This window comes from Acipenser ruthenus, chromosome 24 (genome assembly GCF_902713425.1).
Source record: "Acipenser ruthenus chromosome 24, fAciRut3.2 maternal haplotype, whole genome shotgun sequence".
Taxonomy (NCBI): Eukaryota; Metazoa; Chordata; class Actinopteri; order Acipenseriformes; family Acipenseridae; genus Acipenser; species Acipenser ruthenus.
The window spans coordinates 4821166-4848734 of NC_081212.1; the positions used below are offsets into that span (position 1 = coordinate 4821166).

A 27569-nucleotide genomic window follows, 5' to 3' on the forward strand; every position below is an offset into this window, starting at 1 on the left:
AGTCTGTTTCACAGGATCGCTACGAAAGAAGGAAAAAAAACTTACTTATAATTCCTTATAATAATATGACGCTAATTACACAGGAGTGAATAACTGCATAGCCCATTTTGCCTACGCGATTAACGATATGCAACTATCAGGATGGTATATGAGCATGAAGTAAATAGGCTTCTCAGTTTATTCAGTTAATATAAGTGCTCATGTCTGCAATTACCAGTAAGTGCAATCTATTATGTTTGCCAGTATATAGAACCTTTTTAAATGAAATGTAATGCCGTCTTAACAGGTCAACAGAAAGAGTTAAACCATCCTGTTAAACCTGGAATTTAACCAAATGACTACAACACATAATCATTTGGTAAATGACTGTATCATATACACAGTTACTGCAATTACAATGATAGTACACACATTTTACCTTTTAATAATAGCTAGACATCCACACAGTGGATTTAGTGTTGTGTCACTGGACTGCACATGTACGATACCCTTCCCAGCCTGCATTGCATCCTGGATCTGCCCCAGCCAATGAGCCGCCTCAGAGAGAATCAAGGGTCTCATCCGATCCATCCCATTCAAGCAGACCAAGGCACCTAAACACAACCAGCAAAAGACATCACGCAACTAAAATCATGCAACTAAAACACAGAATTGAATAGGGAGAGGACACCGAGTTCTTCCATCAAACTTATTGTGTAATGCTAGGATAAACAGGCTTCCCCCAAATTTTGGAAAACAAAGAGATCGACAGAAAAACAAGGATGTTAAAAAAAAATACCTTACATTTTCTGAATATAAGGCGCAACAAATTTTAGGACATTTGATGCTGTTTGTGCAGGGAAGCAAATACAGTATCGCCAGTGCATTCCTGACTGAACTGCTGTGGCTTAAGATGCAGTTCTTCAAATATCAAAAAAAAGATTGCATTCAATTTTCCTCCAGGCTGCTCAGAAACAGAAATATCTGGTTTCACAGCCCCCGATTAGCACTCAACTCAGAATGAATGCTATGTATTTTATACTATATACTTGCCAGCCAATGCGACTCCTTTGCAGATATCTGTGAGTGTTTTGAGATCCATGGCTTTGGTGCAGTGGATGAAGTACAGACCTCTCCCCAGAGCGAGACTCAGCTCCTTCACTGTGGTCTTCTTTCCAACGCTCTGCAAAACCCAATAAAAAATACTCCTCAAATTACTGATCAATTAACAGTACATCAGCACATCACAATTGTTTGAGAGGTATCAGCAGCTGTGTAAAGAAATAGCACAAACCTTAACCAATACTCTTCTAACTAAAGTGGTTAGAAGAACAATAAGAGGCAGTTTACCAGTTTCTAATGGCACTAAAACCCAGATTATCGGGCATTAACTTGGCAGTTGACCTTGCAGTAAATAACCTGACAGTTATCTCCAATAAGAATTCCATTGCTTCAGTGATTGTTAATTCTGTTGTATATTCCTACCTCAGGTCCCATGCAGAGTGCCCCTGCCCCACTGGAGAGAGCAGAACTGAGACTGAGGAAGGTTCTCTCTTTCAGGGGAGTGATGAAGCTGATCCCTGGTATTCATAGCCATAGCCGTACTCACACTCGCCAACCTGCAATGCAACCACAAGGTCATAATAAAACAAAAAACATATCTTAATGCAGCGATTGAAAGAAGACTCCTCTCGTTTGTAAACTTTCTTATGTTCTTATGTTCTAATATTTATACAACAAGCTCAGGTGTGTCTTACTAAACTCATAGTAAAACCAGGAATGGATCAAACTGCTATGCAATGGGAGTCAAATTTCCATCCCCGTTACTGTCAAAACGTTATTATTTCTTAAGTAAACTTATTTAATCTGGGACTTCTTGTTTGGGGGTTTTGTGACTGACTGTGATTGCTACCTGAATGAATTGGTAAAATCCCAATCTGATGCTAAATGGCTTCTATTTATTATAGGTAGTCAGTGGATAGCAATAGATTTGATGCTCAGAACGCTGTCAGCTACAAAGCCAATATTTTTTGGCTAATTTCTCTTGCTAGAACTCCTGCAAACAATCTGCCTATGGCAGCTTTGCGGAACAGGTTTTCTGTCGGAAAGGCAGCTTGAACATTCAAACAACCTTAAGGCTATTCCACAGAACTGGCAGAGACGGGGACAGGATGCTGGCTGACAATCCTACCCAGCACAGTGGTACCACAAAACCATACCTGTGTGTATTTAGCAGTCTTTCATAAATTGCTTTAAAGAATCCCACTGACGCACACAGAGTGTCCAAAAGAATCCTTCAAGCAGTTTACCAGCGTGTAATGGAATCTGTTAGCAATCAGTGTTCTAAGGATGCTGCTCTGGTATTTGCAGTCATTCAAAGAATAAAAAACAGAGGCTGCTTGGCATATTTAAACATTGGTTCTTTGCTAACAATAATGAACCTGTTAATACATACCTTTACAGAGATATCCATACTGTTCTCGTCGTACTGATAGTGGAGGAGTGCATTGGGTATGTTTGAACGGTCACTGATGGCCCCAGATTTTATTTGTTCCAGTATTCTTTTAACTACATCACGCTGCAAAATGAAGTATTACAATTAGGAGGATCAGAAACAAAAAAATGATGACAACGCTCCAGTAAATGACAGCACCATGCTGCAATTGTATAGAACTAGAGTTTAATAGATACATCTGAAACGTTGTTCATTTAGATAAACACTCCTCATAAAACTAGTGGAGCATGATACACTAGTGGAGCATGATACAAGCTTGACCTTTATGAAACATGTGTTTTGTTTAATTGTAGACATTACAGAAGAGATACCTGGTAAGTTAACAGAAGAATATGATTGCTCAGTTTTTTAGTATGTCCTGATGTCGAAGGTTTTCTGATAGTTTTTTGACTGGAAATGTCACAGACGGGGGAACTTTTCATACTTCCGACTGACGGTGTGGATTTCAAATCTATAAAGAAACAAAGATAAACTTTCTTTAACTAATTAACTAAAATTACAGAACATGCTGCCAATAAGTGACATTGTGTTTATTCTTAACTGTGTGTGGTTATTATCGTTTACATGCGCATATATGAAATGTCACATGTTCTTTACTAAAATTCAGTTAAAAGATTCTAATATACGGCAATACATTTTACAATACATTACCTTTTACACAACTTTCTTCATTTTTTACCAGGCCATCACGTAAAATGCAACGAATGTCCTTTTGCCGATTTTCCTGTAATAATTTAGCTGTGCTTTGAATTGCTTGTCAACCTTGCATGATAATCCTTTAAATAAAACAAGAATACTGCGTTGTTAAAAACAGTGTGAAAAAACAAATCCCATAGCACAACAACAGAAATGTCACTGATGTATTGTGAGCATTTACATTAGACAATAAGAATTAATTCAAAATCTCAGCAGATATTCTTGCTATGCTAAAGAACCTTTATAAAACTCTTAACCTTTATTAAAAGATGTGAACAAAATAAAGGTAATTACACGCAGCGTATCCTTGTCTCCACTGGCCCACGTGTTAACACTTTCCTGAAGGGAACTTGAAAAATGAATCTGTGTGGCGAGATGCGCCACCTCACCGAGTGTGACCAGTATCCAGGGGTCTCCGATTTACTGCTCGACACATCCTGATGCTGGACTACAAGAGAACCACTTTCCTTCCTCTCCAGAGTCCGAAGTGAGGAGCTGCCAAGTCCTGGAAGAGGTAAACAGGGAGACAAAATGTTCTAAAACTAGTATCAAACAACTCTCAACGTTAATTGAACAGCTTCTACTGCACCTAAACCCACGTTCTCTCCTTCCCGAGGCAAACTGATGTAAACAAACCAAACATAAAGTCTGTTGTTAAAATGTTGATTGTAGGACTCCTTATAACAGGTTTCTAGATGTTTTTTAAATCCTTAATAACAGAACAATATGGTTATTTCGAGTCAGGCATTGGTAAAATAAATCTGATTACATACTGTCCCTCTTGCCCCCCTGCCCTTGCTTTGAAGTAAGGCCTGCTGACTGACACCCGTCTCGCTCCAGCACTGTGGATCTGTCTCTGTGGCAGCAGCTCATGTCCCAGAGTGGCGTGGAGGTGGTGCTGCAAAGCTGTTCTGATCCTGCTCACCAGCAGCTCAAGCCAGTTCTCAATGGGACCCTTACACTCCAGAGGCTAAGTTGAAAACAAAGCAGATGGTAACAGTGTAATAACATGACAGAGGCATCTCATCCGCACAGATCAGCAACTCTTGACATTGTGTCAATGTGGTTTTAAACACAAGAGATTCATGTGTTCAATTAATTTCTTTAAACAAATTCTTCATTGCACCATGTGGTAATTTAGCTGATGAAGGGCTGAACAAATGTAATACAATTTCGCTCTTGTATGTTAATAAGTCTACTCTAGACTACAACTTGTAGTTCACTGACAATTAATGAAGTTCAATGTATTTTACAGTATTTTGATGTCACGCAAGTAAAACTCTATACATTGTTTGTGAGCACTTTTCAAAATATATATATATTTTTTTTAGGTACCTCTGGAAGATACAGTTGTTCTCCTTGAAAGCTTTGAACTGCTACTATTCTCTGGTTTCCAACAACATGAATCCCATTATGCGTCTCAAATATTAGGCTTTCCATGTGCTCAAACACTTTATACAGATATCGGTTTAGTACGTCTGGATTGTGAGCTAAAAGGGTTGAAAAGAATATGTTATTGCAGTTATAAGGTGGCTTTCAGGAAAGAGTTGTTATGGAGTTAAACAGCAAACAAATGCTACCATCAGTCTTTAATTACTGCTAAATTCTATTAAAACTTGATAAAAGGTTACAATGCTGCATAGTAGTTTTGCAGTTTTCCATGATTCCCCTTGATTATACAATGCATATACTATTATTTGCCACACTTTAACATACAGTACCTATAGTTCCTTGTTCTTGATATAGTGTTTCTTATACAATACATATATATAATTTCTGTACCGGATTGCTTCTTACCGTAGCATACAATTTTTAACGTATCTTGTAAAGGCAGAAAGAAGAATCTTGGGAAAGCAATGCGTCTTTGTTCCAGGTTATGAAGCAGAGCATGTTGGCACTTTTCTAATTTCTCATTCATTTCACCAAGCATGTCCTGTAAGCCTAAAATATAGATTTAAAAAAAAAAATGTTTATTCACTTTTGCAGTTCAAATATATTCATAGAGAATGCACCTAGATTTAAAATTAATCTGGCATGAAGTACAAGATCTGATGGTTCTTTGTTGCTAAGAGATCCTCAAAGAATGTTGGTTCTCACCTGGTTTTGTGCAGGTCTGCAGAACATTTGGATTTTGTTCAGTAGCTTTCATTACAGCACATAGATCGTGGTGAACTTCAGCAAATGTTGTAGCTTCTTTTGGTAAATCTCGACATACATCATCAGTCCAAAACACCTGCAAAACCAAAACAGCCAAATGTACGTAAGTGGGGTTTCACGACTGGCATCACTGTTCTGTTCAACACCTTTCAGAGGTCATGAGGCTACCACTGACATTCCTGCGAGGAGCTCATTCTAGACCTGAACCCATGAATAAAATCTTACCTCTTCCAGTTGGACCCACTTCTCCTGGACTTGTGACCACAGGCGGACAACCTGTAACTTCTTCTGCCATTTTGTCACTTCATCGAGGAACGAGCCAGCCTCGCTGTTGTTCTTCATGGTCTCCAGGGTCATCTGATGATGTTCAAGCTCCTCAAAGATAACTTCTGGATTGTTTAGCAGCATGATGGGGCCAACCTCAAGAAATCGATCAATGTCACTTTCAGAAACGTGCTTGCAAGCTCCTGTACAAGTTGTTCATCAAACCAAAAAATGGACACATTTTATATGATTTTTGCTGTATAAATAGTACTCACTTCTCCCCGACCTGTAGCAGGCGTTACTCTGCAATGAGGGTGCATGTCAAATATTCTGCTCAGCCACACTTCTTCACAAGTCTTCAGACCACTTTCAATTTTCACATCTTTAACTGCCCGGTCAACTATGGTCTTCACATGATCTGCATGTCCTGGTGAGACAATAAAGTATTATTAACACGTGTCCTTAGATTTTTAAGGTGTTTTTTTTTTATTTAATCTGTGGGTGCCAGGTTTTAACAACCACAAAGAATACTAACTCTGCAATCCCAAAGTGATCAGATCTGCAAGTGTCATTCTTCTTATATTCTCCGGAGTGCTGTAAAGCTGTCCCCCTGTGAGTCACACAAGTTGTTTCCAATGTCTTGTTCTCATCGCCGGATTGAGAAGGTCCTCAATTAGTGGTAAAGTTAACTGAAGAGAGAGAAAATAAGAGAGTCGATTAGCATTGTAACCCTTTCTATTTAGCAGTGTCAAATTTGACCCATTCCATGACAATGCAAGTCATGTATGGAATAGTGTGAGGAATTTGCATGTTATGTGTCATATTTCTGAGCAACAGCGAGACAGCATCAAGGCATTTCCAGGCTTCTTATAAATCAGGCCATTGATGGCACTACTGTTTCGTTACCGTAACGTGTGTACCTGTATGACATTCACAGATTCCAAGGTGCCAGCATAGATGTCCCAGCCACGCACCTCGCGTGGAAGTGATTGAACTATCTGGAGCTGCTGGTTCGTGTTGTTAATAAGCTGGACTGTGTCCAGGTCTTGCCAGGGCTGTGTCTTCCATTGGGTTTGCTGTTTCTGAATCACCTCCACCTTCTGCCACAGCAGCGTGAGGTTCCTCACTGTGCGATGGCATCTGAGGGACACAAAGCAGCCAAACTGAGTTTTGTGAAAGGTAACCCTGGAATTGAGCAGTTCATTAAAATGTTATACCGCGTGCAATTCCTGATGTTTTTACAGAGTAAATAGCTTAATTTTTAAGTAATCTTTTTCTTAGCTTTTTATGTAGTTCGGAATTATTCTCCTCCGATATTAAAGTTTTCCCTATTGCAGGCTTTCATCTAAATTCACATGAACTCAAATCTTTTTTTCGAATGGTAAGTATGGTAAGTATCCAGGCATTGTCTTTGCTAAACTCATTCCAGAATGTTATGTGATAATGCAAAGGATTAACAGATCTTATCTACCTTACTTAACTCTTGTATTATCATATCCTGACCACTACCTTGCCAAAGAAGAGTGCCATTTGGATATATAAAAACGGCGTTTTGCAACAATGTCAGTGGCAAGGTAGATAATACAAAGGATGACTGTGAACCAGTGAACAGCAAGCCCCATCATTAAGCTGTGCTTGAGCTTTATAATAGCAAACCACATAAGATTTCAAATAATAGCCTAGACAAAAGAACAGGCACTTTGCTCTGAATTTCAATGCCCAGTGCTCCACTGGTATAGTCACCCCTTTAATAACCTTCAGCCATGTTTGACATGTTTTTATGTGCAACAGTTGGATATTCAAAGCTTCCTGCGAGCATGGTCAATTACAGATGGAATAACACTGTCATGGTATGGTAAGGAATTGTAAAAAAGCAAGGTTAACTATTGGAAAGCATGAGTACCGTAACTACACATGAGAAAGGCATTTGACTTACTCGTTTAAAACAGAGAAGTCCACCACAGTAGCCTCTAGGAGCTCCTGCAGTTCCTTAAGGTCCTTAGCTTCCCTCTGTAGACTTTTCACTTGTTTGCTGAACTTCTTGATCACGCAGTAAGCTTGTTCTACTGAGCAGGCTCTCATGTAGATGTCTGATTCATCAATATCTTCTCTCAGCTGGTGAAGTATTTCACCAAACTGGGAAAGATCCTGCACAGGACATCAATGATATTGAGTGTGAGGATTGAGAATTTGACATGTCCTGGTTCTAAATGTTCTGTTACTTTTTGGGAGATTTCAGAAGGATAACCCATGGAAAAACATCACCTTGGTGATCCTTGGATTCCTGCTGGATCTTGGGACTGAGCCTCTACTTGGCCAGGGACACCTTGGTTTTCAGGATGTTCCAGCGCCCCGGAGTTGCTTTCAACAGCCTCTCGCTCTCGGCTGGCAGCTTCATTTCATATTTTCCCAACAGTTTGAGAGCTTTCTGCATAACAATGAACTGCCCCTCCATTTCTGTTTGTTTTGTGGATACCTTTTAGAAAAGAAAAAAAACGGTGACATTGAAAGTCATCATACCTCACCTTTTCACTTTCATTTTTTCCATCTGGCCAACATTTTTAAAATAAATTGTATTATTTTGTTATTCTCACATTTGAAGGTACTCATAGTATTCAGTTTATTTTTTTTGTAATCAAGATACAGTAAGTCATGATGATACATCACCCAATATCTTTTTTTGTCATTTGTGTGCATGGCACACATTAAGTTTGTCTCATGCTAGTTAAAGTTTAATGGCTATATTCCCATAGCATTTTATTCCAAATTTCATAATTAGAAAATCGAACAAAAACACTTATCAACTAATTTCAAGTTCCAAGAATAAATGCCTGAGTTATTTATTTCTGGTTTGGTAACTTTATTGGGTGGGGTTTTCCTTTGTGAAAAAATTGACTTATGACAATAAATAGCGTGTCAGAGGGTTAAAATGTATTATAAATCTGGATACTCAGAAAAACTGAGAGATTTCCTTAACCCTAAAGTTTTCTCCAAAATCTAAATAAATAAATAAATAAATAAATAGACTAGTATTTTGTTGCTTTCTTATTTGATTTGCCCTTTGCAGAAAAGTTTGTCATTACCTAAAGAACAAAACATCAGAGCAAGTGTTTGTTCAATTAGCATGCTGGAGGGCTTGGTTAACACACACACTAACTGAAATATCACATTGTCTGTTTAGGTTACGAGATTACTGTCTGCTTGCCTAGATAAAAGATGACAAGATAAACAAATATACCTCACTGAACAGCTGCATCATTGTCATAAAGAATCCCGTGTCTCTTTCATCCCCAGTGATACTCTCTATCTGAGGTTCAGTCCTTTTTAAAAACGCATCCAGCTTCTTCAACGTATCAGTCATCTGAAAAAGACAAAACACCCACACACAAGTCAAATCAGCACTTTCATGGATGGTTGATGGATGGCCTCCTTCAAATGTGGTTAAAATGTTCAACCCATATAAAAAATGCTACTCTATAGCAAAAGTTAAAACATTAAAATGGCTAGTTTCTCACAATAATTAGCACTAATCTTGGACGACCTGATGTTAACGTATAGGTAAGGTAGTCCAACATTAGTCCTAATCGGGGTCTACTCTAGTATTCTTCATGATACACTAACGTGTTTTGGAGAGTACTAAAGTAGTACTTTTACATTATGGTAACTACCTAAATCACCCTGTATATTTAGGGTTGTGATGTGGTTTAATTAGAATGATTCACAGCACCTTCCAGTTTAACTCTATATAGTTTTTGTCCTCTTACCTTGTCTGTCAGGTATTTTGCAAAGGTCCACATCCACTTGAATGCGTAGGCAGCCAGAACCTGCTTGATGGGCTGGAAGTCCACCTGAATCCAGCCTAGAACCATGGAGTCTTGGAAAGTCAAGATGCTGTTCCTGTCGTTCTGAAATTATAGCACAGGCATCAATTCCTATTGATGTGAATTGCTTATTAAACCATTAGAAGTCATTTTTTAGGACACTGGAATTTTTTTTAACTGTTCTACATCTGTAAAGGATCAATTCTGTCCCTTGATTTTTATTAGAAAAATTATCTACTCAACTTCCCTATACTACTATATATATGATATACTATACTATCTAATAGAGCAAGGCTGAAAGAGCCTCACATGACCTGGAATGAAAATATATTTAAAAAAATTCAATTTGCAGTCTATAGCCAGTAGGTCATTTAGCAGAAAGCTAGTTAGAGACTACCAAATCAATCCAACTGATGTACACAGTTGTGGATTGAAATACCCACACTGTTATTAAAACATTACCAATTTTGCCTATTAATGTACTTTTAATGACAGAAATACACACTCTCACAGGTAGTTTGAGATTTTGTTTTCTCCTTTAATGATTTAAATGGTGTTGTTGTTTAGATCCTCCACCATAGATCAACAGAACCCATACTACTTAACAGGGCAGTAAATATTAACTAAGAACCACTCCAAGTACCCTGTAGATAGAGATCTCTGTATCAAAATCCTCCAACAATGGAACGGAAATGGTCTCCTTTGCATCCTCAGGCTGAATAAAGGCTCGTTCAGCTTCAATCAGCAGTGCTCTGGGATCTCAAATTGCTGCTCTGTCTGCTCTGAGATCTAAACCAGAAATGATTGAAAGGCCATTAGAGAAATGAAAGATTCAGTAGGCATATGTTCTCCGTCCATCTAATGGGTAAAGCACTTTAGTACCTTCATATCAGCGCGTCGTTACCCTATCAGTTATATCTTTATATAAAAAGAAACTGAAGGACTTTCACTTACCACATCAATAAATCAACTATCAACCTAATACGATACTCATTATTAGATTCACAAAGTGCTTACTACAAGTATAAATCTAACAGACTTATTTCAATTAAAGCTCTGTGTCTGACTGCACAGATGTTACTTCCATATATTATTTCTTTAGAGGACAAATCTCTTACATCGTATTTCAATTTGATTTGACCTACAGGGCAGCTGAGTTAAATACATCAGATGAGCGAAAATAGATGTTACCAGCCATTAATACATTAAAACTGATAGCAATGTCACCTTACCGGTCACTCAAGGTATCCATTAAATCCATAAGGAAGTCTGTCCCGGAAAATTGACTCTGATGATCAGGCTTTACTCTGCCAACTCCATGTATAAAGTCTTGAAAGGTGGCGTTGACATCTTTCTTCCAAAGAAAGGCATACTGATTTAATGCTCCCAATGTGTCCTTAGATAAACAGAATTAGACCAATTGATTCATTACTCTATTGAATTTACACAATGACAACCATTCTACCAGATCACAGTACATATTTCATGCAGATGCTAAACATTTTAAAACAGTTCTTATATTGCACAAATGGCAACAAATGATCAGCAGTGGGCAAATATAAAGTTGACAGACCTGGCATTTGTCAGCGCTGTCCTGCACTTGTTCCAAAATGTGACCAACCAACTGAATGACTTCTTTGTCAGCTGCTACATAGTCATGGTAGCCTCCCTGAAAAAACAATGAATCTGACATCTGTTGGGTTCCACACAAAAAAGTCAAATGCTTTACTGAATGGTTTTTCAAGCAGAGAAATAAAACTATTGCCTTGCGTCCTGAAGGCTTGGTTAAATTGATCTGAAGTACAGGTGATGGTTTGTAATCTCTTCTGCACATTTTACACCATCAGTAAATGCTTTCGTTCATCAATTTAACTTACAAGAAGGTGAAATACCTAAAGCATTCATTTTATTAGATTATTATTATTATTTTTTTTTTTGGCTAATTACACTTATTGCATCACTTAGAATTTTAGGATTGAGACATAAGTTAAAAAAAACAACAACTATATGAACATAATTTAGATTTTTTATGTAACATCATATAATCAAATAAACTATAAAATGATGATCGCAAATGTCTACCGGAAGCCATAATAGTAGTACAGTATTTCATGCTAGATTTCAAAATGTCACATTTGTCAATTGTTGTCAGTTTTTCGTTAAGTATATGGGAAAGCTACGAAGCGGTCGGTAATTCAGTATGTTAACGTACCATTATTCAGTGGGTTTCATTTGAATTTATGAAGCTAAATTAGTTAATTCTATAGGGTGATGCAAAATTTTTGTCCAGAGCTGTACACTTCCAGTAGCAGTCAGCAGGGGTACAGAGAACACACATACAGAACAGCGGAGTGTGACAAACCATGTAGTGTAAAGATACCTGGGCACTGAAGCACAGCATGGTCACCAGGGAGCCTCTGAGGAGAAAGCTCTTAAGCCAGTCGCGGGTGTGCTCCAGCACGCTGCTCTGCACAGCGCTCTCGTCCAGCGGAGGCCAGAACCCCACAGCACTGCCCACCAGCTCCACACGGATACGGAGGATCGGAGCCTCCTGGGCATGATGAATGGCACAAATGAGCTTGCAATTACGTTTGTGATAATATCTTTAATGCAGCTCATTAGCTCCTATTATGGTCGTTAGCTGAAATATATGGAGCCACTACAAGAAGCTTGTTTTTTTTTTGGTTTTTTTTTTAACTTCATTAATGTCTTTAAAAAATGGTAATAGAATTTATGGTAATCCACATTCTGGGATTTACCGATTTTAAAGTTTGCAGGTTTTGCTTTTTAGCAGTGCATATGAAGGTTCTAGCATCAGGTGTTTGAAAGCGTAAGCATATAAAACCTTTTCATACTGTGCTATAAAGATTTATAGTCCATGCAAATTCTGTCATGTTAAATTAACTGCAGCTGCATAATACAGTAACTGTAAATGATCTGCAGCGTTGAAACCTTCTAACTTGTTTAGTAAAGGTCTTACTTTTATTCAAAGATTACTGTGTGACATGGAGGCCCCCTTGTGACAAAAAAACTGAACAGCCACAAACCACAACCTTATTAGCTGGAATATTTTGTCATGAGTACCAGAGGAGTGATCAAATAGCCGAAGATAATAGTGTCAATATGCAAAATGCTAATTAGACAGTAATTATCACCTTACAAAACTGTAGCAATGGTGTCAAACAAGAAGTGTGGGCTGAATCAGACCCTCTGGGCAGCTTTAAACACCCCCCACCCCATGCAACAATCCTTATCCAAAGAAAAAAAGAAAGAAAGAAAGAAAGAAAGATTTAAAGCCCAGAGCACACAGCTGCATGCTGTAGGTTTGTTGTTTGGAAATGCAGTGCGCTTCACTGCCCTCTTAAATGGAAGACATTTCAATAGACAAGCAATTAAGCTGTTAAGAAGTGGCCTTTAAAAGCTCACTGAGGGAAGAGGATCTATGGCAGGACGGATCTGTCTGCACCTTGCTGAGCTGTGATGATGGACACGGAACACCAATCAAGGGGCTCTGTCTTACCTGCCCCTCCAGGAGTGTGTTGAGCATGGAAGCCAGGCTGCTGAAGGTGACCTCCTTCAGTCCCTGTAGGACCAGGATGTCGATGTGCTCCACGTACTCCTGCCAGGCGGGGGATGCCTCGCTGACGCCCACAGCGACAAAGGACTCTTTAATCAGGTTATGAATTCTCTGCCCGTCGAGAAGAATCTGTCGTTCCAGGCTGTGCTCCAGGGTCCTTCAAAGAATGCAAATGTTGGGTGGAGCATTTAAATTGTATAAAGCTGCGTGGGTCTGTTTCTCAATGAAAGTAGAACTTGACTTGGCTGTATCTCACTTTCTACGAAATTTCAGGTTGTTTTGTAAAAATGCATTCAGGTTATTGGAAAAACGTCATCGGTGGTAACAAAATGAAGGTGTGTTTTTTTTTTTTCTTGAACACAATGATCAAATGGAATTCTTTAAGACCTGATTTGATAAAGTTTTGAGATCAAAGTCTGGTTCCCAGTATCCAGCTACTAGGATCTGGACACGCACTGATGGGACGACTGGCCCTTTTCTTCAGTAAATTCTCTTATGAACAGAGTGGTTGGAGGTAGAGTTTGACACAAGGTTAGCTTACTTACTCTTGCTCTTGAATTAACTCCTCCATGGAATAAGTCCTCTTGGTGTCCCTGCTGGTGAATATATCAAGGTTTCCATTGGACCAGGCACTGGACAGGTCTAAGATTTCCCTGCAGTTGCTCCTCAGTGTGCTGAAGGTCATGTAGAGGTCAGAGCATACCAGGGAGGTGGCCAGCTCAATAAAGTCTGCACTCTCTTCCATGCTCCATGTGTACACGGTTAATCCGCTCTGCAGCAGCTAAAACAAAACAGGACAACGGACTGAAAATGGAGCCCTAATATTAACCTCAACTGGTTTATAACAGATATCAAGGCTTAAAAACACTGCCTTGCAGGATTTTCACTGAATGATTTTGTTTTAGTGTTATGCAGCTAATGGAGAGATTACACTGAGGTTAAAAAAATGCTTTCACAGATCATGTACTGGTAGAATCACGGTTAATCTTGAATCACATTTTATAATTGTGACAGTCCAGCTCTATCATATTTTTCACAGTACTTTAAATAGGATATAAAAAAAAAAATGGGCGTCCATTTGACTTGTATGTTAAAATCCAAAGTTCATGATTACCAATTTACAGTACGTGAAAATAAATGGGAGCCATTGACTTTACCTCTTCTGCTGCATATAATTTCCTCTCCAGCAGTCTCCTCTCATAATCATTGATGGTTCTCATGACCTCGTTGTATTTGCACACCACTGCCTCCAGCTGGACAGCTTGTGTCTTGAGTCCATTCACATCCACGTTCTTTAGAAGGGTCTCTATAGGTTCACGTAACTGCAAATTAGTGAACAGTGTTTGAACAACGTAGACTTCTTTTGGGGTACGAGTGTCAACTAAAGGACTAACTGGGCTTCCTTCCCACCTCCCCCCTTTATCATCGCCATTGCAGGCAAGCCTAGCTGGCTGATGCATTTTGTTGTTATCCTTAAAAAGATTTCTCATACACTGAAGTTGAATGGTGCCTTCCGAAGGTACGAAGCTTCTCGCAGTAACAGGAGAAGGTCTGGATCCAGATTCAACTCTACAGCCTGGAGTTGATCCTCCAATTCACCATGCACATTGGAAGCAACCTAAAAAGAAAATGGTAAACACATAAAGTCTGATTTAAAGATGGATTATTTGAACATGATGGTGGGATAAGCAGGTGAAAAAGTAGTTTACTGTTCAAAGATTACAACTTAAAAATTATATGATATACATATATAAAAAAGAAAACCTCCTTAACAAGCCTTATTTAAGACCTGACGGAAATCAAAGATGTGGAAATTTGGTGGAAATAAATTTCTCTGTGCTTCCTCTCGTGTTTCTCCCGTTCATGGAAATGTACCCTTGTACACCCTAGGGGAACGGGAAGTATGCATTCATCAGAGCACATTGTACAAAAAAGCAAATCCATATTAGCTGTATTATATTTATTTATATTCATTTAAAATGCTAAATAAAAAATGTCAAACTCACCAATAAAGTCCTCTTTATGGCATTGCTGAGGTCCACTTGAGAATTCTTCAGCCAAGAGTCAATCGTTTCTTTCTCACACCTGTTAAAATAGATTGCCAGTTATCATATTTCTAAAACAATAAAAAAAAATGCTATATCAGCAGTGACAAAGAGTCATTGCATTTCAACAGTATTTTATTTTTATGAAGATACCTTTTAAGTTCCTCCATAACTTCGGTGTACAAGTGCCTGAGGTTCCACCCTAGATCTCCTTTCAGAGAATGTGGGGAGACTTCCTTTAATTTCACCATTGGCTCCTGAAGTGGCGATATGAAATATGTTATTAAAAGACACGGGAGATTCAGGTATGATAAAGGCCTGTTGAGTAGCCAGAATGTAAGAATCAAGGCATGATGAAAAGAAAAAATGCATCTGTAGAGCTTACTGAGACTCTAGCTTGTAGCCCCTTCACCCAAAGCAGCTTGTTGACAGTGGGCGGTGATTGAACACACAGTGGTGGGTTGTTACTCATCGTCTGGTATAAGGACTTCACCTGGGTCAGCTCCTCAATAAACATGGAGAGGAGTTGCTCATATTTGTCCTTTAAATGTTCCTGAGTATATAAAAACAATGGAGTCAACAGAACATCTCAAAACCCCCGATCTACTGTCAACCACAGATGTCCTACATCTTCAGAAATGATGTTGGTAATTGCATTAGCATACAACACCTGTGATATTTTACTCCATGGCTTCCTGATCCATTTTAGAATCCAATCTTACCTGAACAAGTTCTCTGCTGCACATGCCTTCAAACACATGCAGTAATCTAAGCTGAGACTTGTTTGTGGGACACTGCTGAAAGCTGCTCCTTAGCACTTCGGCAATCTGAAACTCCAGCTCCTGCAACATGAATAACATCCACAATGTATATCCATCTGCAAGGTAAGTGGGTCTTAAAGCAACAGCAGGCTGGTAATTGCATTTCAGTCTTATCTGTTTGATAGCGTGCTAATGCGTTTTGATTAAAATGTATAATATGATATGGTTATTCTTTAGGAAGCTTGCCTTTATTGTTGTTCTGAAGTTGAAGAAAGCTTTCTCAAAAGACTGGTTCTTATCAGTAGACAGGATGTTTGAATTCTGGCTGGTGAAGGTGTGTATGGTTCTCCTGAGGGTGTCCTGTATCTCGCGCACCATGGCGTCCAAACTCGCAGTTCCAGCTCCACCAATCTCTGCAGCAGACTCCAGCAGCTGGAAATGTCTGATAGTCTCCACAAGCTCCAAGACATCATTGCACCTAGTCACAAGAAACCACAAGGCACTGGCATTCTTTATCATAGTAAACTGATGGGTCACAAACCCAGGACTCTGGAACCAATAACAGTCTGGCTTTACTTCAAACATGCATTGCTTTTCAGAGCATATTAAAACCTCTGCTTAGATCGTTTAGATAGACCGCACAATGTTTTAATAATTCATATTAGAAACAAATGTGCTGGAAACTGAATGAGGTCCACAGAAAAGAGCTTAAAGTAACTGAATATAAGAAGGTTAATTAAAACAGCTGAATGTGTGTTGTTTAGAAATTGTGAATGTGAAGAGATTTTTGCTAAGAACATATATCTAACAGAATACCTCAGGGGGTTATATATAATAATTCCATTCATCTTATCTACCGTTCACTTCCATTTGCTATGTAAGTTAGTTCTGACTTGTAATTCTGAAAGAGGCACATGGTTTTAGTAAACATGCATTTAAATTTTAGAAAATGATATATGATACAAGTTTTAAAAATGCTCTCTATAGCGTGCACAACAACTGAGATGTATGGAATTACTTAATTAGCTATAACCACTTTAATATAAAGAACCATAGGGTCACGTTGTAAGCGTGATTTTAATTAGAGCTTCATTTATTAAGTTTTTTGTACGTTCTCAAGCCCGACCCCCTCATCAGTTGTATAATGATTGTTTCTAAATATGGCAGTTTATATGTACCTACCTAATTAAATTGTAAGACCTTTTTTGCTATTAGGCCAATCAATACAGCACATGGTGGCAGTGGGTGCAGAGGAAACGTTTCACACGAAAGGCTTTTCAGATTGGAAAAAAGGCAACTGAAAAATGTAGCGATCACCAAAAAAAGCAGTTGATATGTTTCAGTAGCTGTGAATGTGTTCCCCCTACCCCCCAACATACACACACATTTTGGACCCAAATCCCACCTATGTAAACAACCTGGTCTGAACAAGGATTCATTCTACTGACCTCTCCATAAACAAGTTCATTCTCTGGAAGCACTTTGCACCATGCGGAGGCCATGGACAGTCAACCCACTCATCAATTCCGTCACCCTTCCCTTGACCAGGAAATTCCCATCCCCGGGACGTGAACTTTGCAGACAGTGGTCCATAAAGCTTGGCACTCCACAGGAAATCGGAAGGCTTCCTAGACCTGTGAGATTAAAGCACACATCTAGTTCTGCTTCATGCTTGAATAATCTGCTACAACCAAATCCCCATCAAATTAAAGAGGACCAGACCAGGTGTGGCAGAGATAATACAACAAGACTTTTTAAGATTTCATGAAACATGTGAACCAGGGAGTCCAGATTTCTAGCCGATGAGCAAAAACTGAAAACAGCTAACAGAAGTCCCTGGAGACAATGGTCTGTCGGAAAATTAGAAAGGCATGAGGCTGTTCATTCAACAAAGATGTGTATTTTAAATGGAAAAAGACATCCATGGTGACGGTATATGTTTAACTGCAAAGCACTTACCACATTAAAAAGGCAGACTGAAACATGATCAGCGAGCTTAAGTTTGGTGTTAATAGCGTTGAAGGAGTAAATGACATTCCAGAAGCTATTGCCATACTAGTTGGGATAGCAGCCAAATTACACCAAGGAAAACTGATAAAGCCAAACAGAAAATACAGCACAGAAGAACCTAGAGGATTTTGGTTTTGCTAAATGCAAACAAATAGACAATACAAGGGGCGTATTATTTTTTAATACAAAATAATTATTTTATGTAAAGTTTTGTGAATCAGACCTTTTATGTTGAGTAAGTGTAAAAAAAAATAGATAGACATGCTGTCCAAGAGCAAACCTGATGAGTATTAATATCATTAATTTATATGTACATTTGAGAGGTAATATGGAAGAGCTTACATGTGGTGGATGTTTTCTTCAACCTTCTTGCCGTTTATCTCATCAGCCTTGGCTTTCACATCAAGGTAGGTTCCTCGAAAAGTAGCACAGATCTTCAGGGCACTTTTCAGTTCCTGGTAAGACTAAAAAGAACAATACCCAAGGATTGCATTGCCCACTATGTACAAAGCAGCTTTTGACAAGTACCAAATAACAAAACCAACAACGATTGTGATAAACACGGTTTGGGGCATTTCATGCTGCATTATCATTAAATAATTACACAGTCATCATATTCAGATTTTTGGCACTGCTATGGACAGCTGTGCCATAATTAAAATTGAATCCGAAAGTAAGTCTCTTGACTATTCATTAATATTTCGATAACTTACCAAAATCCAACCTTTTTCTTTCTTTTTTTTTTGGTAACACACCCGCTTGTTCAGGATTACAATACACATTCAAGTTTGAATCATTAATACTGACTGAACTACCAGATTTAAACATGGAAGGGTGAAAACAATCTTTATTTCAGAGGTCAGTTTTACTTACTGTGGACGGGTCTTTGAGAACATCGTCTCCTACAGTCTCCACGACTATGTTCATGATTTCATTAGACATTAACTTCACAAGGGTGAGGAATACTTTTGGCTGATGATAGTATCTTAAAGGCAATCATCATTTATTGTTGGCCCTTGGCATTGCTGATGTTATATTGGTAATATGTAGGTTAACAGAGAAACAACCCAATCAGGAATAATCATACATTCATATAATTTAGTAATGCTTTATAACAATCATAATTACTACCAATTTGTAATAAAACTGGTGCAAGTGAGAAGCCTAACTCCACCATTTGTTCAATTCATATTACAAATAATCAATTCAGCACTATACAGACACCAGTAGGTGGGAATACCTTGAGTGTGTCCACACCAGTAGCAGAGTATTTAACAGAGGAGGGAAATATTTCAGGATTTCAGCAGTAGATTCAGACGATGTCAGGAGTTCAAACCAACGCAGTAATGTACTTAAGTGCTGCATGTTTTCTTCTGCATGAAAAAGAGCCTGTGCATACAAAAACGATTCATATACAACATTAATCTCAGTTACAGTAATGTAGGAAAGCACAGCATGTTTAAAGTGGAGCGGGAAAAGGAACTCTCGTTGTCCAGCGAAGGAAGCATGGGAGGCTTTTATTGATGCGGACCAACATGGAGGGAAGGACAAGGGCTGTACCTTCAGTTTCAAAGTGGGGAGCAGAGAAAAGGGCACTGGAGTTAATACAGTATAGATTTTAAAACCTACATCAAGCTAGTGTCAATGCAATGACTGTTTCCAGTCTTATTTGCTGTTTAGCAAGCCTGTCTCTTATTTCGCTTTTCAAATCAAGCCTCCTGCCATGCCCCCCTATTGTATCCTCCCGTTAATGTATCCAAGGACTACAGCAACCACTATGCTGCTCACCTTGTCAATGTCCTTGCACACGTTTTGAAATGAGGGAGCGTACGTGCTGTTAGCCTGCTCCAGGTTGGTAAGGATTTCCCGAGCTTTCTCTGAATCCAGCTGGGCATTTAGGGAGTGCAGGTTCTGAATGTGTTTCTCCCACGCAGTCTCTTCCTGATAAACACCAGCTCCAGGGCCGTGTTTCTGCAACTCGGCAAGAGGATCATGCTTCAGCACAACCTAGACCAACACAGCAGAGTTTTCATAGCAGCACTGGTGGTTTTATGGGTCCTGTTCACTAAGCTTGAGCTCATGAGTGATTTAAAAACTTACAAACCTACACCAGTCAAGAACAAGTTCATGGATTTGCACTGAAAAATGCTTCTTTTAGACCACCTTAATGTAGAGGAAGCAACATAATAAAACTTAATTCATATAAACCCCTACCTTAACCTGTTTGATCCAACCAATCACAGTTGATTCCAACACGTGGATAACTGCGGCCGTGCTTACAGCTGATGCTGTCGTCTTGCTGAGCACCTTTATGGGAGGAACTGGGAGTACAATAGAACCCTATGGGAATCAAAGATAATATGATATTGGTATGCAATTCCTAAAGGCGTCAATGCCTTAGCCAATAGGATGTCAGTACCATCAAAAAGTTGACCTGCAACTGTAGACTGTGAACAAGCTGTTCCAAAGATATAGCCTTCAATGGTCACCAGGGTTATTCATCATTATGGTCAGCTCTGAGTGGTCATTCTAGCAAAGCTTAAGCAATTTAAAGAACCACAAATTATGTCAGAATGATCCTGTATCAATCGCCTAATAATAGTCAGAAACTAAAGCAGTTAAACGAATGCAACTTAACTGTTGCTTCGTACCTGCAGGTGAAATTATTGTTGTTGTTAAATCTGCAGAACACTTTGTGTCAGGTTGTTAACCACTTCACAGGCTGTTTTAGTTTTTTTTGTTTGTTTGTTTAGTTTTTTCAAAGCAGCGGGACTCCATACAGACAGTGCCTCATTGTGTTGATCAGCAGGAGGTGTTTGGAGTTGCTGTTGACACAAGCTTGAAAAGCAAGCAAACTTGTTTTTCCTCAGACGGGTTTTTAATTTCCTAACACACATTAATTACTGCCTATAAAATAACATCGTGGAATAGGAAAAAAAAATGCTTTAAAAATGATTCACGAAAAATGTACATTTAGTTTTGGATGCAAATAATATTTACCTATACACTATAATATTATTTGTGATTGAAAATAAATAAATAAACGTGCAACAGTGGGTGTAAATATGTGGGGAAATTATTGTTCTGCCTGTTATTAAACACAACTAAATATTCATGAAGAGACAGCCCGAGTACAGCTTAATTATCCAATTATGTGTGATTAACAGTTTGATTAATTGAGGAGTATAATTAAGGTCTAACATTGTTCAAACATCACAATTTAGGAAACACAATTATGATTGCATACCCCTTTGATATATAGTCACCAAATAAAACCATTCATACACTCATAACTTACATAATTGATTTCTTTATTGCTAGCATGTCTTTTAGAAAACAGTACTATCCAGTCTGCTGTTGCCTAGCACTTGGGTTTAATGTGTGTACAGTAAGTTTTTCTTATCACAGGTATATAAGTCTGATGGTCTCCTTTTAATCACAAGGATAATAGAAAGCCCCACAGCATACTGAACACTGTGCTGCTCAGCAAATGCAGTAGTGGACCTGCTAACATTGCGATTTAACATGAGAATTGTATGTTACAGGGAGACATTTATCTATATAGTGCTATAAACTTTATATTGTGACCTGAATTAAATTTAAATCATGGCAGCACCATTGCCATTATAAAGTTTAACCCTAGAGACACCATACACTTGAATGCAGTTCCTGTTCAGTAAGTGGGCACTACAGACAGATGGCCCTTTCTTTAAGGTTGTCTTGAATACAGATTTCAATGTAAATCAGTTATGCACTAGTGACTATAGCACTATAAACAGTTGCACATCATTTGCTTTGTTAAATAAGCATCATGTATATATATAAAAAAATCTAATAAAAAAGGCTAGACAAGGCATTTTTATTATGACAAAAAACACTCCACCAGATGGTGCTGTGCATCTATTTATAAGATGTTTTTATTTTACTATAACACAGGGGTGACGTTACATCTTAGGTACTGCTGCCAGTGCCATTGCAGGTTACATTCAAGCAGATCCTTGCATTTAATGATGGATAAAATTATAAAAACTGTTTAGTTTTTTTTTAAACAGCAATTGCAGGAAGTGCTGAGCTCATTCTCGGCCAACCACGTGCGTGTCCTCAGGCCTGTCGATGCGGTATAGAAACTCAGCAGGTAGGAAGTATCCCAGGTACTCCACGCTGTCTGGCGTTGTGTCTATATAGTAGTGGCCCCCCTCTCCGTGGTGACTGAAACAGTGAGTGTGCTCCACTCGAAGGTCCAGGCCCTGTGAGGAGTGAGGAGAATAGAAAAAGAGTTTCACACAAAACTGGCTCTACTGTGTACCTGGACATGTATCAATCCACTTCCCAAGTTCTCTTTCCTAAACAACTCCAGCACTCACAAATATAATGCATTCGCAAATAAAACTATTTGCAGGATGTAAAAGGTATAAAGCATTCTAACATGTTGACGATCAGATCTACTCTCCTGGCACCTGACCAGTTTCTGCCAACTACAGTACAAGTAGCTCCCATAAACCTTTGCGGTCACTAAAAGAGGCAAGAAAAATATACAATAGGCATACAAATTAGTAACTCTTAAAGAGGTTCCAGTGATATATGACAGGTTTGCTATACATCCACATCCTTTACTCCTCGAAAAAAAAACAGTATTTAGTAAACATTGCATTAGATGCAGTCCTATACTATGATTTAATTAGCTCAGAGTGAAACACTAAGACCAACACAGCCTCAATCTCTGCTGTTACATGAAATACTAACCGGGTCTCGGGACACCAGCACTGGCTGACAGATAAGGGGCGCCCTCACTTCAAAATGTTTCAGCCATTTATTCACATCCTCATCTGTGAGCAGGGGACAAGCAGAGAACTCGGGAGGCTGGAGAGAAACAGCAGTTAAAAGACCTGCTTGGAACCCTGCAAAATAACTGTTCTATTGATTGAAATAATATTTGGCATTAATCAAAAAATGTACAGTGTAACCCATGCACTATACGAGTTCAGATTTACTATTAATTGAGTGATATATACCATGATGTGGATTTTGGCTTTCCCCTTCTGAATCACGAAGGTCCCGCCCATCCCTACAGATTTATCACTGTATTGCTTTTCCAGTGTTTTCCTCATAGACGTCACCAGGCTGCTCTGTCCTGTCCTTCTGTTGGCACGGACTTCAATAACCTGGGGAAAGCCATGTGAGGATCACACCTGGACTGCGCAATCATGCAAATTCATGTTGAATTTGAGAGTAAGACAGGCAGAGTTTTATTTCAATTAAAGGTTAAACACAACCTGGAGCAAAAGGACTATGTTTGGCATATAGGTATTAGTTCAGATTTGTTGAAACGTATGCCAAATGTAATGGCTTTACTAAATTCTTACACAGTTTCCAATACGTTAAAATATTTACACCAGTTTAATCCTAAAGTTTAATCATTTAGGAAATTAAACAAAATAGTTGGGATAGTTCCAGGTTCCAATTTTCATATTCAATAACTCCTGTATGCATTTCTAACAGTGAACAGTTATTGGCTAGAGGGATCAAGTGGCCCAGGTAAACAGATACCGACAGCACTCACCTTCCCAGGCTTCCCTTCACAAGCGTAAAGATTAGCCAGCAGTCCAAAGTCACAGTCACTGTATTTCTCACTATACTTCTCCTGTAGACACGCTCCGTCTGCCGGGTTTATTGTAGAATAGTAACTGCCATTCACTGCAGGCTTCCCTTCACCTTCCGTCTGGACCACAGGCATCAGCTGGAAAGAGAAGGGCAGACCGAGAGAGGAAGACGGTTCTGTTGAGGATGGGTTTGCAAAGGCAACTTGTTTTAATGGGTGTCTCAATTTAAAGTGCAATGGTAAGTGAATACTAGCTACAGAATGGGATAGGAGAGGGGTGAATCTCTATTGGAATTCAGGCAGTACATTTCACTTGAAACCCAGCGCTCTTCCAAGTACAGCTGACATACACTACTGTCCACACCCCTTTGTCTGAATGCTCAGTTATACATTGTATTGTGCCTGAAGCAAATCAAATCATGTTTAATTAAAAATAACAAAACACATTCTAATCCTGTAGATATTTGGTATATCCTAAAATCACCTACTTTGGTTCCTAATACAAATATAGCATTTTACTAGGATAAAGGAGAAACCGTTGTTACCTCAGCATTCATCCCTAAGGTTCTAGAAGATACTGCTCCAGCTCCAAGAATGAAGGCCCCAGGTAATTCTATTTCCTTAGCAACAGCATTCATGTTCTAGATCTACGAAAGAGAAAACGCATTCCAAATCACTTCATGTGAAACATTCCCAGAACATGTTATGGGGTTTTCAACATTTATTTCAAAGTTAATCAGAATTTTAAGGGTCAAACCTCAATTACTATTCCTTTCAGTCGTACCTTATCTTGCTTTGGCATTGGTATCAGGTATGGAACACCTCCCACATCTGTTATTCGAGGTTTACCACAGATTCCTGTTAACAAAAAAGCATGTTAATGTATAAAACAGCAGTAGATATCCAGTAGCTTGTAACCATTAGTTTGAACTGTTATGACTGGCAGCATTTAATCACTGCTTTGGTTATCACTTCTTTAAATCAAACAAAAGTATTTTGACCCAAGGCCAACAGTAAAGGGATTAAAAAAGTGGCCTTATTTTTACCCCCTATTTCTAAAATGACTTTATCTACCCCTTTTTATATTGATCTGGCCAGAAGAGGGTTTAGTGTGATATAAAAATGAAACTAAACACAAGTCAGCAGGATTGTGATACTAGACTTTACTGTAGAGACATGTACTGTATAAACTACTGTAAAAAAAATGTTCTGTACAGAATTCAGAACTAGACATCAACATGTACTGTTAATACATTACCCTTAACAGGAAACCGAAAAGGATCCTGGGTAAGGTCAGGGCAGTCCACCACAGAGACTTGCACATCAGCAAAATTCTCTTTCAGCCCACTCTGAAGTACTAAAAACAGGAAGAAAAAAATATACATGGAGTTTCCGTCAGTAAGATTTCAGGATTTACAGGCCCCGAATTCTCTTGGTGGGAAAAAATTAGGCAGTCCAGTCTTTATACAGTGCGAGTCAGCCTTAGTCACTTTGTTTTGATCCATCATTTTACTCATGGTCACACAACAGGATGGCACAGCATTGAAGGTGTTTTATACATTACATATACTTCCATCACAAGAGTTTTTAAGTCTTAAAGCAAATTGTTGTGTGTGTCTCACCTCCTTATCTAATTACAATAATGAATTTCTATCTATTACAGTAAATTAAATGTTTTCCTTTCAAGGGTCACTTTTTCTAGTTATATGTTGACTTTGTTTTCACCACGCATTAATCATTAACCATTAACCAAGTCACGCATTTCAATTTACCCCAGCATATTACAAAACATATAGAGACCAAAGTTAGGTGAAATTAAAGTACTGGGAAATAGTTGAATAATGGGGCTGTGCAAATGTTGCACCGAGCTCAACAGCTTTCATCAATGACTGTATCCCTCGGACGTCATTATGCATTTTCACGTGACAGACACATTATTACATTACATTATTTGTTTATTTAGCAGACGACACAGTAAAGCCATGCCAGCTTTGACGAAAGTATGCAAAACAACGAATAACTGTTCAAGTTTAAATGTACACTAAGAAATAATCTTTGTCTTAAAAAAAAAAAAAAAAATCACGTAAAGACAAAAGCTAACTTTGCTTTGCAATCGTATTTCTTACTGTAACACCATTAAATTATAATGCATTTTACTGGCAAATCATAAAAATACAGCAATACGGTTCAGGGGGAAAACAACCTTTTTGCATTTAAAGTTTTATTTTATTTTGAATTCCATACCTGTACATAACTCTTCCAGACTCGGGACATGAAATTGAAACTTTTCGGAGACCTTACCCTGTGCCATTCTGCTCGCTCTGCAGACTGTAGGTACCTTTGATCTGTTGCATAGAATACATATTAAGTCTTGGTAAATTTGCAGGGTGGCCAACTGTAATTAACCGCCCCGTGCTGTTGAACAGAATTTGCATCGAGTAGTTTACAGGAGTGTCCAAAATTGTCTCTTCCGCTCCCAGTCTTTGTTCCAACCCTGTTCTATATTGTTTCATTGAAACCTCCATTCAGACCCTTAACAAAATAGTTCATTATATAATTTCTAGAGTTTAATAATTGCAAACTAACTACTCAGAAGGTGGCACTACAGTACACACATTCAATGTAACACAATTTTTGTTCCTGGGTAGTAAGTGTTATTTCCTAATTGCTTATGCCTCAAAAGTATAGAAAATGGCTATTATTCCCCACAAACTTTGCTTTTGTGACCAGGACAGTGATATTTTGAAATTTACCTATTTCCAATGAGAAAACGGGCGAATTTGTGTCTTTTCGTTCACATAAAGTCAGAAAAAACAACATATGAATCCAAATTAACATGTATTTATACTAAAGTAATACAAAAATGACTACAAAAGATTTAGAAGTGAGTAGTTTTTTGAGATTTACGATTATACTGTAAATCACTTTCACAAATCAGCCCCCAAATGTAGTCTCCCATCATGTTCTCGTTATACTGTCCTTGGTAGCGGCGTTCAAAGTCCAGTATATCCTGGTGGAAGCGCTCGCCTTGCTCCTCCGAGTATGCTCCCATGTTCTCCTTGAATTTATCAAGATGAGCATCAAGGATATGGACTTTGAGGGACATCCTACAGCCCATTGTGCCGTAGTTCTTCACCAGAGTCTCAACCAGCTCCACATAGTTTTCGGCCTTGTGATTGCCCAGGAAGCCCCGAACCACTGCGACAAAGCTGTTCCAAGCCGCTTTCTCCTTACTAGTGAGCTTCTTGGGGAATTCATTGCACTCCAGGATCTTCTTTATCTGTGGTCCGACGAAGACACCGGCTTTGACCTTTGCCTCAGACAGCTTAGGGAAGAAGTCTTGAAGGTACTTGAAGGTTGCCGACTCCTTATCTAGAGCTCTGACAAATTGTTTCATAAGGCCCAATTTGATGTGCAGTAGTGGCATCAGCACCTTCCGGGGGTCCACCAGTGGCTCCCACTTGACGTTGTTCCTCCCCACAGAGAACTCGGTCCGCTGTGGCCAGTCCCGCCTGTGGTAGTGCGCCTTGGTGTCCCTGCTGTCCCAAAGGCAAAGATAGCAGGGAAACTTGGTAAAACCACCTTGGAGACCCATCAGGCATGCCACCATTTTGAAGTTTCCTATGACCTCCCAGCCGTACTCATCATACTTCAAGGTGTCCAGCAAGGTTTTGATGCTGTTGTAATCCTCTTTGAGGTGCACCGAGTGAGCCAGGGGAAGAGACGGGTACTTGTTACCATTATGGAGCAGCACGGCTTTGAGGCTCCTGGATGAGCTGTCAATGAAGAGGCGCCACTCATTCTGGTTACAGGCAATTCCGATTGCCTCGAACAGGCTGGTCACATTGTGGCAGAAGCAGAGCCCATCTTGACGGGTGAAGAAGCTGGAAAAAGGATGGTGACGCTTCCTCTGATCTGCGACTTGCACACTTTCATCCAACAAGTTCCACTTCTTGAGCCTAGACGTCAAAAGCTTGGCATTGGACTTGGTGAGACCAAGATCTCTAATCAAGTCGTTGAGGTCTTTTTGGTTGGAGTAGTATGGGTTTCTCTCCTCAGCTCCACCTCTGAAATTGTCATCTGGATCTACAACGTCTTCCTCGCTCTCTGACTTGCTGCTCTCTTCTAAAGACGGCTGCTCTCTC

General features: G+C 39.0%; 2 protein-coding genes across 2 annotated transcripts; both read right to left on the reverse strand.

The window, feature by feature from the left end:
* Positions 1-8: 8 nt before the first annotated feature.
* LOC117429781 (uncharacterized) lies at positions 9-21450 on the reverse strand. The gene is given in 33 exon segments (XM_058999156.1): positions 9-19; positions 489-593; positions 1033-1162; positions 2435-2557; positions 3580-3695; positions 4034-4160; positions 5573-5767; positions 5887-6038; positions 6147-6300; positions 6532-6751; positions 7548-7759; positions 7877-7889; positions 7891-8087; positions 8850-8972; positions 9376-9516; positions 10076-10184; positions 10665-10828; positions 11006-11101; positions 11813-11983; positions 12953-13166; positions 13555-13790; positions 14167-14331; positions 14502-14627; positions 15016-15094; positions 15208-15311; positions 15440-15607; positions 15777-15896; positions 16062-16293; positions 17264-17449; positions 18168-18289; positions 19614-19832; positions 20040-20165; positions 21442-21450. Coding segments are annotated over 33 exon segments (4665 nt in total).
* Positions 21196-25750, reverse strand: LOC131700507 (ester hydrolase C11orf54 homolog). Its single transcript, XM_058998111.1, is given in 8 exon segments — positions 21196-22072; positions 22569-22685; positions 22838-22987; positions 23386-23562; positions 23970-24071; positions 24209-24282; positions 24683-24781; positions 25726-25750. Coding segments are annotated over 8 exon segments (903 nt in total). The 5' UTR covers positions 25736-25750; the 3' UTR covers positions 21196-21898.
* Positions 25751-27569: the final 1819 nt, after the last annotated feature.